Source organism: Lycorma delicatula, chromosome 6 (assembly GCF_047948215.1).
Source record: "Lycorma delicatula isolate Av1 chromosome 6, ASM4794821v1, whole genome shotgun sequence".
Lineage (NCBI taxonomy): Eukaryota > Metazoa > Arthropoda > Insecta > Hemiptera > Fulgoridae > Lycorma > Lycorma delicatula.
In genome coordinates this window covers 140059755-140072687 of record NC_134460.1, presented here as the reverse complement: position 1 = coordinate 140072687, position 12933 = coordinate 140059755, and the positions used below count along the sequence as shown (strand labels likewise).

The 12933-nt window shown below is 27.4% G+C and overlaps 2 protein-coding genes and 1 long non-coding RNA gene across 11 annotated transcripts in view; 1 reads left to right on the top strand and 2 right to left on the bottom strand.

Annotated features, from left to right (window-relative positions):
• The window catches only part of LOC142326292 (acylphosphatase-2), a 39293-nt gene extending 37301 nt beyond the window's left edge, over positions 1–1992 (bottom strand). Inside the window, exon 1 of the mRNA XM_075368661.1 lies at positions 1837–1992. Within this exon, the coding sequence (XP_075224776.1) occupies positions 1837–1903 (67 nt within the window). The 5' untranslated portion in view covers positions 1904–1992. The remainder of the gene's footprint in view (positions 1–1836) is intronic.
• Positions 1–12933, top strand: part of LOC142326293 (uncharacterized) — a 170519-nt gene that overhangs the window by 32520 nt on the left and 125066 nt on the right. The window contains exon 1 of one of the 2 annotated variants that reach the window (XR_012756751.1): positions 11814–11941. The exons of the other annotated variant lie outside the window; for it this stretch is intronic. This is a non-coding gene — a long non-coding RNA (uncharacterized LOC142326293). Of the gene's footprint in view, positions 1–11813; positions 11942–12933 lie in introns of those variants that run through there. 2 annotated transcript variants of the gene reach the window in all.
• fusl (transmembrane protein fuseless) overlaps positions 10588–12933 on the bottom strand; it is a 132679-nt gene continuing 130333 nt past the window's right edge. For all 8 annotated transcript variants that reach the window (XM_075368660.1, XM_075368655.1, XM_075368659.1 and 5 more), the window contains one exon: positions 10588–12878. The gene's annotated coding sequence lies outside the window, so the exon portion shown is untranslated. The remainder of the gene's footprint in view (positions 12879–12933) is intronic.

Here is a 12933-nt window from a genome sequence, read left to right as displayed (position 1 = left end):
AGTACTTATCTAACAATTTATTTTGATGCATGAGACCACCGCACCCTCAAGTCTCCAAGCCCCCATGACGGGCAGCAAAAATTATAAATGAAAAGGATACACGGTTGTGTGACACCATTTTAAAAGGCATTAAAAATAAAAAAAAGTTGATCTAAATACTTTTGGGGTACGACAATCATAACCGAAATGGTGGCCATTTTATAGTTTTAACAGCCAAAAAAATTTCAAAAAAGGCCTAGTTATAAAGGCCTGAAGTTGTGGTCTCATACCGTAAAATAGATCTTTTTGAGGTAGATGTAAATTTTATTAACTGACCGCCGTTTTGGTTAGGACAATCAGAACGGCCAATTTATTTATTTTTTAATGTACTATAAAATTATCAGTCACGACCTTTTCTTTTCAATTTAAAATTTTTTAGTTGCCCCTAAGGATTGGGGTGTGATGGTCAACGAAAAATAGTGTTTCAAGTGAGGATTTGCTAAATTCAATTTTTAAATTTATTTATGTTTAACGGTTGTGCCATACTCTTAACTCTCCTGCTTAAATGCACCTGATAAAAATTGAGAACGATTTTTCATTAGAAAGCTTTTTTTAATTACAAAACATTAATTATTTAAAAGTATTGGAAGAACGGGTTTAAACCTTACACGGAACAGATATTTCATAAAATAAAATAATAAAAATAATTAGTATTCACAGTTATTAGCTAATTTCATTAAAAATATATACGTACGTTGGATAATCTTAACCGCGCATATGTCTTTCTCACCCATGACATGTTTTTAAAAATGTATTAATTTTATCATATTTAAATATTTAAAATTCATGAAAATATTCCACTGGTTTTGTTAGCATGAGTAGCTGAGAATTTTTTAAAATTAATTAAGAAGGAAAAATAACACTTTTTTTACACTGGAAGTGTAAAAATCCAAAAGATGTGTGGAATGTTTGACAGTCATAAAATCAACTCTGGTATTTTAAATTTTACTACTGGTGTACTCGAACACTATTTTTAGCGACTTTTTTCAAAGCAGTTTATTCCGGTTAATTTTAGAACTTTTTTAAAATTTTTATCATCATAAACTATCGGTTCAAAATGTATTTATAAAAACTTAATTAGTGTCAATAAATCTTATTAAAAAGTTTTAATAAAAGTAATATTTATAATAGATTAAAGAAAAAAAAAAATTAATTTGTTTTTAAAGGTAGTTCATTTTTTATTAATCCGAAATAAACGACGGACTTGACAGCTAACATAAGATTCTTTGATCTTAATTAATGATTCTTCACTAAAGATTCTTCTTTTTTTTTAAACAAAAAGAGAAATTTGAAACGAGACTGGAAGTTTGTTGATTACTACAATGATGAGACGTTTGATTTTTTAATTTATACTTTTTTTTTGATAATTAATTTTAATATTATCAGATTATATTTAAAAAAAATTTTATGTAACAATTTTTTTAATGAATTAATAATTTATGTATTTATAAATTAGGCTTTCACAAATTTAAATTAAACGATTTTCTGTAGCTATTTTAATTATCAGATACATTAATTTCAAGTAAGCGGTACATGATTTTATGTATTTCAAAGTTTAATTTAATATTAAACTTTGTACCTTATCAGTGAAGTATAGAATTCCATTTGAGAACAAACAAGAATATTGCATATCAAATTAATTCATATTTCCCTTCAACTGTACCGTAATAAAAATAGTTAATGAAATAAATTTAATCCACAAATTTTTACAATAGATCTTCTAGTTAAAAAAAAAATAATTTGTACTAATTTAAGGTGTTAATAAGAGGTTATATGAAACAGTTCTGATAAAATTACCTTGGACGTTACCATACACCTCAAATTCTACAGATACGACTTGAGGAGGCGCTTCACCAGTGCCCATCTCTCTTGCACTGACTGCACGTTTCGGTGAGCTGTACGTTCAGAGAGCAAAATCTCTATTTCCGTCTCGCATTCACTTCTTTATCTAATTATCTCTATCTCATTTTACAACTCGACAACAGCTCTAATTATTTATTTATTATCAGTATTAGTTTTAGACAACCGTGGCAGGTTACATTGTAATATTAATGCATCATTGCCTTGCAATTTCATTCAACTTAAATATGTATGATTGCTGACGTCTTTAAAGCTGCCAAAACAAATATAACAAATCGGGAAATGAATTATTTTAAAAAAAAGGTCCAATTAGTTATTTAAATGACTCTTTTTTATGTTTTTTGTTTTTATAAAAAAGTTCTTGATTTTTTTTAATAATTTGTAAAACAGAAGAATTCAATAAGAAAATTGGCATAATAAGGAAAATAATTAAAAAAACTGGAATTAATAAATAAATTAATGATTTAACTGAACGATTTCAACTGAAAGATTTCAACTGAAATCGTTCAGTTAAGATTAAATCTTGACTGAACGCGTCAAGATTTAATCTTAAATCTTAAATATAATTTCTTAATATTTATTAAAATTCCAACGATGAGCAAGATGTTAATAGGCGATTCAGTGCAAACTACCAAATTATAAAATAAATTGAATAAAATAATAAACTACATTACTTAAGGCTGATTAGAAAGGCATTAGGGAATTTCCACTCCAATGTGGAATGGAAAGGTAGGTAGATTTCGTTCGGTGAGAAACGATATGTTTATATGACAAAATGCTCCAACTCAATGGGTTCATTGTCTTACCGTTATTTACCTACTAAAGGAAAAAATTATTTTCTTGATTTTTCTTCTACATTATAAATTTTGCATCAGCTTTTACGGAAGTTAGTAAACGGCCATACTAAATGAGAAGCTCAAATCAAATTAAGAAAAGGAGATACATATTCATAAAACTAATATTCATTAAAATATGCACTAACTAATCCCGAAATAGAACTTTTTCCGAATTTTTTTCATCAAAAAAATAAATGAGGATGCTAATGTCTATACAAAATGAATTTACAATATTTTTAATCATATAATAACATAAAAAAATATTCTATACAATACATATATTTATTGTTACCACATATATGCCTAATTTAATATCGGCGGACGAACACTGTAGCAACTCAATGTGAGCTGGCGCACAGTATACGGACGCGCTGATACAGCATCACTACCGCCGCGCAGATGACCGCACAGTTCTCTCACCATAGCAGCGCTGCGGCCCACCACTCTCAGGCTCCAATAAAAGATCGTGCACGAGAGTGAATTTTCAATTCATCGTCGACCACCATCTGCAAAAGACCAACAAGAAGAAGAAGATGGAAGAAGACAGAAGTTCTCTGGGCGGCTCAACGTGGAACCTCCCGGCGGATTCCAAAATCCCCCGGCGGAGAAGCAGGCCTAGCCGACCCGCCGAGGGAGCCGCTAGACGCTGACGCTACCTTTCCGCTCCAGCTCGCTGGGCTTCAATCACCCTGACCGGCGGACTCAGCAGCAGTAGCCGGCTCAGCGTGGGATCGCTGGAGGAAACCGCCTCGATCGCGCCGGCGAAGGACGACCGACGCCGACCCGACACTGCGGGGCTCTGGGGACCACTACTGCCTCGCTGTAGTGGGGACCCAACTGCCGCTGAGAGAAAGCCCGGTCTGACTTCAATGGACGAGCCACAACTCCCCGACTTCGTAGACCAGCATCCGGACCCAACAGCTCTTTTCAGAAATACGCAAAAAACGGCCCTTTTCAGGGCCACCACAAGGTTACGAATTACGAGCCGTCGAAGTCATTCGACGGCAACAGCCCTTCTCAGGGCTACCATAAGGTTGGTAAGTGCCACGTGCCGTCGAAGACATTCGGCGGCAATATATAAACACAAAAACTCTAAACGGATAAATACAAATATATGACCAATGTAAATTATGTAATATATTCCACACATCATTAACACACTGAACATATAAGCTAAACATAGTTTACTTTCAGTAGAATTCTTTTTTAAATCAAGTAAAAATATCACGACAATCTTGTTTTTACACCACTGTAATTTTTTAAAAATAATCCTAAAGGAATATTAATTATTAGGATGAATTAACAGATCGCTCTAAAGCCCTAAACCCACGTTTAACCTAATGACCGTTAAAAATAATGACAAAGTAATTACTGACAATCAGATTTTTATGTAAATTTTCAGAAACTCTTAACAGGACAGACAATTACACAAATTTTATAAGTACAGAATACAAAACGGAAAGAAATATTCATCATTGGAAGAAATAAAATCAAGAAAATGTTTAAGATACATAATTAGTAATTTTAATTAACAGAGTGAACACAGATTATTCAGCGAATTTTAGAGGTTAATAAAAAATGAACAAAGCAATATAACGCGCGTTGATTTTTTCCAAACATTACTGTAGGTAATAGTTACTGATGATAACCTTAAATGAACTCGCCGGCGCGATATGACGACAGGAGGATCGTCAGTAGTGCAACGGCTACTTTACAGGAGAAAACACGTGCGTACTGTGGTTTCATGAAATCGGATCTGTTGGTAGATGTTTTCCGTTAGAGTATGGCCGTAATCCAACTAATAAAGACTCTATTAAAGGTTGGTATCAGCAGTTTACTGAATGGAAATGAGCGAGAGCGCCAGTTTTGGCCGATCTGCGCTGAGACACTCCCCGACAACCCGCTCCCCAGTGACGCAAACTGAAAGTAATATCGGCGTGCTGACCATGTAATTTATAAAATGAACACTGCATTTACGACTGATAGTTAGGGAGTTATTAACGCAGGACGATGTAGACCTTATCGTTACGCTACAAATTTCTGTTCTGGTACCCGTATGTTTCGGTGTGATTTTAAAGACGTTTCACGTCAAAAATGTTAAATCTGAATCTTAAGCAGTAAACAAAACATTTAAAATTCTAATCAGTCGTATTGTCAAGGTATGTTTCTATTATAAATGGAAATAAAAAGAATAAAAAAATCACTCATGTTTTATTTATTTTATTACAATTTTCATCATCACATTAAATTCACAAATATTATTCTAAATATTATAGATAATGGTTGTTATTGTTATTATTTGTTATATAACAATTACAACAAATTATTAAGCGTATTTACATATTTTTGAATGTAATTTGTGAGTATATGTTTCACTATTATATTTTATTAGTAATATCAAATATTATTAATATTAAAATAATTAAAAGACTAGATGCACAGAAACACCTGTTTAAAAATACTTTTTTTGGTGATATTAAGTTGGTTGTACTTGGATGGTGTTTTTGTTTTCATTTTTGGATGATAAATAAGTGAATAACATTGGTGTAAAGTTTTATTTCTTGTAAATTGTTTTTTTACTAAACGATTAATTCTTGCTAACAATCTAAATTAAATTAAAACTTTTAGATCAACGACACCGACCTATTGTGCTTCCAGGCAAATGATTTTTAAAGGATTTCTTAGTCAGAATAACAAGTATAGGAAAAGTAAAATCAGTAGTTATATGAAAAGTGGTGAAAGTTATGAGGGCAAACAAAAATACTTAGAGAGAGATTAAATAAGGATGATGTTGGGGAATTTTTTGAAATGAAATCAGTGAAAAACACGATTAGCTAATAGAAATTTATGACAGAGGATAAATATAGAAATATTTCAAAGTTGTATAGAAGCATTATCAAATGTTTAGCATTATCAAAGCAATTATCAAGCATTATCAAAGTTTACAGAAGATGATCAAATGTATTATAGATTTAGGAAAGTAAGTCTGATGATGAGGTTGAGGTCATGAAGAATATAGGGGTAGTCTGGAACTTACTGCTCCAGTTATGTCATACAAGAAAAGGTATGGAAGGAGTGGAGTAAGGTGTAGTAATTAACAGCACCCAGGAGTGACTGTAAGGAAGTCATCCATATATGTAATAGAATGTAGAAATGTTCTTGAAAATAATTTAATCCAACTGACTTTCTCTACTTCTAAATATGAAAGATACATTTAATAGTTTTTGATCTATTTTTTTTATCAGCTTAGTGGTGCTGGTATTGGTTTATTGAAGAACAGTTTTCTTTCCTCATTATGATTGGAATTGCTTTGTTAGGATATGTTTGAAATCTATTTAGGAGGGTGGTTCAGTGTGAAAGTATTTTTTATATTATTTTATAAGTTTAAAGTTTTAGAGTATTTGTAGATTTCAGTTCTTCTCATGCGATTAAAGAAGAAGTAGAAGTACAGAAACTGTTAGGAACAGAATATCAAAACAACAGATATAATATAATTTACACATTCTTTTTAATTATATATATTCTTTACTGCTTTAGTAGTGCTTGAGACTTGATTCCAACTACGGCAATGTCTAAAAGACTGAGATTAAATAAATGAAAAGTTGTTCATCTGCAGTCATCAATGCTATACATAAGGCTTTTCAATATAAGCTAAACAATATTCTAATTTTGATTGTATTTTTCTGATATGTATGTACAATATCCGCTGAAAAAGTGAGGTATAAGAATTCAATTAATTTCAAAGGGTGTATAGTTTATAAATTTATTTTCTGAGATTCCAATATGATAAATAGGTAATTTTGATGAATTGTAATGAACATAATTATATTAGTAGGTTTTAAATCTAAAATAGTAGTTCTGATTAAATAATAGATGGGAACTGGAGAACTAGTTCTGTCAAATTACTTATTATTTTATTAAAATTTGGATCTTTTAAGTGGTACATCAGTGTCAGACAATTCTGCCTCATCTCAGCATTAGGTATACAAGAATTTTTATTGTTATATTGACTCGTTGATTTTGTTTAAAAATATACTAATAAAATTTGAAACTAATTTACAGTGAGTTGATACATTCTAATTGGTCACCCAGGCCAAAAGCAAAAAACACTAACCATGTACCACCTCCATCTTCAATATTTTATTGTTTTAATACACTATAAATAAATACAATAATTATAGTTTAATTACAATTATAACTTCTTACAATTGAATATACTTTTAATTTTGTTTCAATACTATAATATAAAGCATTACAATAGTTAGTTTTTATTATTCTTAAACTAGTCATGATTTGTTCAAGTTTTTTTATTACTTTGTTAAACATATTAATTAAATTCAAATGTCTTAATCATTAAATACAATTTAAAGCTGAAAAAACACTTTCAGTAATCATTCTGGAAGATCTTTATAATTATTTATAATCAGTTGTAAATTTTAGAAAAAAATTCATGGATTTTTGTACCAAATAAAACTTAGGTTTTTGTATGAAGTTTATATGAAATTCAGTAGAAATTATATATTAATTAATTTCTTTTTTAATTATACAAGGATTTTGGTGATTTTTAGTACCTAGTGATATGAATATTGATTCAAGGTAACCATTTTTATCAAGAGTCTTCTTGATATTTGATCCTTATACAAAGATGAAAGCTGTAGTTGATCCAAGATTAAGGTTACTTATATATATAGCACACTGTTGTGTATGTTCAAACAATAAATGTATCAATGTTATCATCAAACAATAAATCATGTATATTTATTTAGTAAAAAACTTCAGCCTTCTTTAAATAAAAGTCAAAGCAAATAAATTAAAAAGACAAGAGACTTATGAATGAGAAATTTTTATTTTGTATTGAAATACGAAAACTTTGTTGTTTTTATATTTTGAGAAATTAAAAAAATCTTCAACATAATTAATGGCAAGAGGAAAATGAGTTTTTAGTTCATGACTGCCCAGAAAAGTTAAGATAATTTGATCATGTATAATTAGAGATTTTGATTAAATAAAATAATTCATAGTGATTTAGTTTATATTATTTTGAATATTTAATATAAGTAATATTATTTATTAGTTGTTTATGTCTTAAAAATTTTAGATTGCAATATTTTGTAAGAATAAACAAATTAGAGATCAAACAAGTTCTACTTCTAAAAATAGAAGTATACAAATAGTGTACAAAGAGAGATGTTAACAGTAGCTTAATGCTTGTAAGCATTAAGTAGTAGTTCTGTTAGATAAATCAGTTTTTAGTTTTATTAGATTCAATGTTTGTAATATAAAATTTTAAATTATGCTTTGATGATAAAATGATGACATTTGTTTCAATTTTCTCTTAGGATTGGTGTGGATGGCAATATACATATACAAATATTGATGCAATATTGTAAAAATTTTGTTTGGCTTCAGTATTTTTACAAATATGGTGAATATTTTTGTATCTAAAACCAATCTACTTTGTAGCATGAACAAATATCTCAAAGTGAAAAATGAATGACAACTATTTATATAATAAAAAACAGTTAACTCTTTTCTTTTGGAACCATTTAAAAAATAGAATAATTATTATTTTTTTAACATTATCACAGATTTATTCTGTGCACCAGAAAATCTTGTTAAATATAATCCAGGATTATTGTTTGAATAAGGTTTTTATAATTATATAAATTTGAACACATACACATTTATTGTAAATTGTAAGAACTGATGTTATGGTTATCTGTGAAATATGAAAATAGCACTACATCAATAAGCAATTCTTACCACTTAGAACTGTGTTTGTTATTTTTATTATTATATTATGCATATTAATTATCAGATTTCAGTAATCTTCATTTTGTCTATTGCCCCTCAAAACAGCTCAGAAGTTATTGTATATTGTTTACCCAGTAACTTATCCTATTTTTGATATATTGATTTGGTAAATATTATTCCTTTTATTCATAAATGTAATAAAATAATTTTGCTTGCTTAAAATTGTGATAAATGTATTGTATTTTCTAATACTGAACTTTTTTTATTGAAGTATTCAGCCTCTATGAACAGATATCTCAGTTAACTAACATGCTGGAACAAAAGTTGGAGGATGACTAGATAGATATGAAACATGCTGAGCAGGCATGATTTTGGCTAATCTTAATTTGTGGAACATCAAGTTAGGTTTTATTGATGAAAGTTCTAAAATATGTAGAACAACACTGTGGTGTTCTTTTATCAATTTATTTAGGCAAAGAGAACTGGTATGATCTTGCAGCAGTAGTTGATATAGCTATGTTTTTTGTTGTTGATGATTAGTTACAATATAAGCTCAAGATTCTGCATGAAATTATATGAAATATTTTAACCCAGAACCTTCTGGAGAGTTGTAGAAAACACTACCACTCATTGCAGAAGTCTGCTTTCTAATTAAACATTGTAGACTTTTTAAGACAACACACAATATATTTTTTTGTTCTATGAAGTACATTTCTTTTAAGTTGAAAATAAAAATTAAATTTATGTGTTTTAATTTTTGCAAGTAGTGGACAGTATATTGAGATAAAACATATATTAGTTTATTTGGTCTAGTGCATAATGTAATTTAATTTTACCATAAAACTTTTATGATAGAATAAGTTTATTATTTCTTTTACCTAATTTTATAACACTTTTTTTTTTTTAAGTGAAATGCAATATTTGTTACTCGTTCAATTAATTTAAGAGAAAACTTCCAGAGAAAGTATTTATAAATCTTGGTATTTGAGGTATTAAATAAATAATCTACTATACTTCATATTTCGTAAAATAATGATGCAAGATTAAAAATAATAAAATTTATTAAATAATAATTAATAACTACTAATTGCTTATTGTTACTTATATTCTTTTCATCATTTTATCTTTGTTCTTGAGTTAATAAATGATATTGGTCAGGATTGGTCCACTTTAACTCAAGAAAATAACTTTTTTACTGTAATTGAACTAACTGCATGTTACAGAGCAGGATAAATGTAAATCAAAGAACTAAAACAACTAGATACTTTTTGAAATTTTAAGTAGTATATTTAATTATAATTTGCATCATTTCAGCAAAAGTTTACATTTTTAATTTAAATTAAGCGTTTTGTAATGAAAAAAGTGTTATTCTGTTGAAAAATTGATAATATTTATTATTATTTTTTTTTTTATAAAAATCCTTTGAAAAGTTACAGCAGACACTTTTAATCAGTTCTAATTTTGAATGAAGGCCAGTAAACAATTTTTTTTTTAGATAACAAATAGTATATTATTTTTGTTAATGAAATATTATTAATTCTTGAAATAAATTAATATTTTTTATTCATTGTCTGATAAATTGCTTAAAATAATTTCAAATCTATAATTGAATGTATAATTGTACATTGTATTTGTAATTTATTATTATTTCTTAATTGATAAACATTTTCATTTTTCTAATCATCTAACCTTCATCGTAAGTTTTCTTTTACTATATAATTTATATGTGAATAATTCTGTTGAGATAAATTTATGTAATGCAATTATATACCTTTATTTGTTAAATATTCTTATAAGCTTCTTTTGATTTTAAATCTTAATGTAAAGTATATTAAAAGGTAGATGTAGGAAATTAAATTATTCAAAACAATAGCCTACATTAAATCAAAATTCATAATTCAGATTTTGTAATTTTTTGCTATACTATGTTATATTAATGGTTCTGTTTAACAGAATTTCAAGAAATTTTGTTGAGATAAATATATTTAAAATAATTATTTCACTTTAAATCTTTTTTTTCTTTTTTAAATGTATTTTGTACTGAATTTTGTGAAACAAATATTTAAAAAGAGTTTATTTTATAGATGTTTTTGTAATGTGTTTTGTAATTTAACATTCTTTATTTGTTAGTTTTAAGATGCATCAAGTTATTTACATCATTAATGACTATGTCAGGGTAGATTTTTATAAATTTTCTAGACCCTAGCCAACAGTCAAACTTGGAACCTTTAGTAGCAGATTAGCATGCTGCAACTTACTACCTGGGGTAATAATACAGCAATATACACCAATAAGTTACTTCACCAAAGTTATATTCTTTGTTTTTTAAATTTTAACTTTCAGGATAATTCTTTGGTTTTTACACAAAGTTTACAGTCAGTACTGTATGATATATTTAAATAAGCATTGTAAACATTGTTTATGAAAATTTGTAGAAAGTGTCAGAAGTTAGTTATGGTAAAAACTGTGATATATTTTAAAATCTAATTTTGAAAGAGTCAATATGTGTATTGTTTGTAAAGGAGTTATTTGTTCATCAGATTGGCACAATAACCAAATAACTTATAGGTGACCTGACGTGAACACAAGCTTATTGTAATTTCCAATAGAAAAGTCCTCTTCATTGAAAGAGGATTAAAAGTTATAAAACTGGACAAATGCAGAGGCAGTTTGTGATAAGGTCAATCTAGCTCTACAAAGCTACAAAGTTATATAGTAATGAAAATACGGTACTGTAAAAAACAGTTGTTTTATTTTTATAAAAAAAAAATTGCAGGTCATAATCATATATGAGCTAAATAATTAAAATAATAACTTACAATGAGTTAAAGGGAAATCCTTCTTATGAATGGGTTGATGTTTAAATACAGTATAATATAGATTTTAAAATAAAATAATTATAAATGAATTTATTTCATTTTTAGGTCAATGGTGTAGCACATCTAGGAAAGCAATGGGTGAAATTAATAATAGGTGTATATGTGTGATATTGTATGACTCAACTGCTAACAGCTGAATTTATAAATGATTTATGATATTTGAAAAGAAACACATCTTCAAAGATCATTTACTTGGTTCTGTCAACGATTTAAAGTTTTCGCTTAATTGCATTGCCTTTTTATCCAGGTGTGAAATATAAAAATATTTTATATACTTCATTTCATACTGCCTTGTAAACTTTTTTTATAAACTTCAGCTATGTTAATCTTTGTATTTATTTATGGAACATTTTATACAAATTTTTAAAAAAAATTAATTAATATATTTTTTGATCAAGGGATACTGTAAAGAATTTTATAAAAATTTTTTTAGAAATTTGTCATTCTCTTCTAAAATTTTTTTGTAAAAATATTAACTGTTATAGTTATAAATGTTAATGCTGCTTATAATGTTTGCCAAAATTTACTGACTGCATGCAGAAACGAACTGGGAAGTTAGAGAAACGAAGTTAGGTAAGATTTTTTTTTTAAATTAACATAAAAAATGTTTAACTTCTTGATCATGTAGGTTTTTTAGTTTGTCTTTTCTTATTTTGTAGTGAAATTTGTTTTATTGTTTTTTGTCATTTGTTACATACTTCTTTGATCCCATTTCAATGAACTGTGATAAGTTCATTTCTACTTCTAATTAAAAGTTGAAATCTGAGCATTATGAAAACGAATTTAGTTAACAAAGTTAAAATAAATATTTTGAGAATATTAGATAGTTTGATTTCTAAAACCTTTTTCTTGAAACTTCTTGAACAAACTGCATTATTTATTGTTTAGACAAAATGCATTTCTTGAAGTTTTGTGACGTACTGTCTTACAATTTAAACATTTAATTTAATGATGAACGAAAATATCTTTATTTAAAATGAGTTATTTATTACTATAAAATTACAACATTGTATAATATGTTCCACTAAATGAGTTTTGGTGGTACTTTATAGAAATAATTTTTCTTTTCTTAAACTAAAAATTATAAGTAAAGAAGAGTTTTTTGTTTATAAAGAAGAAAAAGAAATAAATATGTTGTACTTTGTACATTTTGATATTGATAAATAATATATATGTATAAATAAATATTTATATACATAGTTATTTTATTATAATATAATATTATATTATAATATATTGAACTCCTAAAAAATACATCAATTAATTAGAATTTTTACAATTCTTTAATAAAGTTGTGGCTATTCCACAACTAGTCTTAACAAATAATTTATTAGTGCCAGACTTTCTGGCACTTGAATCACAGTAAAAATATAAAATACTTAAATGTCTTGCTAGAATTTTTCTATTTCTCTAGCTAAGACAGACTTTGTTTTAATCTCATAGGACCTCATGTCCATTAAATGGCTTTTTTTTTAATTATTCATAGGCCGATTGGTATTATGGCAGCCATCTGAAATAAAAAGAAAAATTATTACAATGAAATAACTGTTTTCATTTTACAAAAT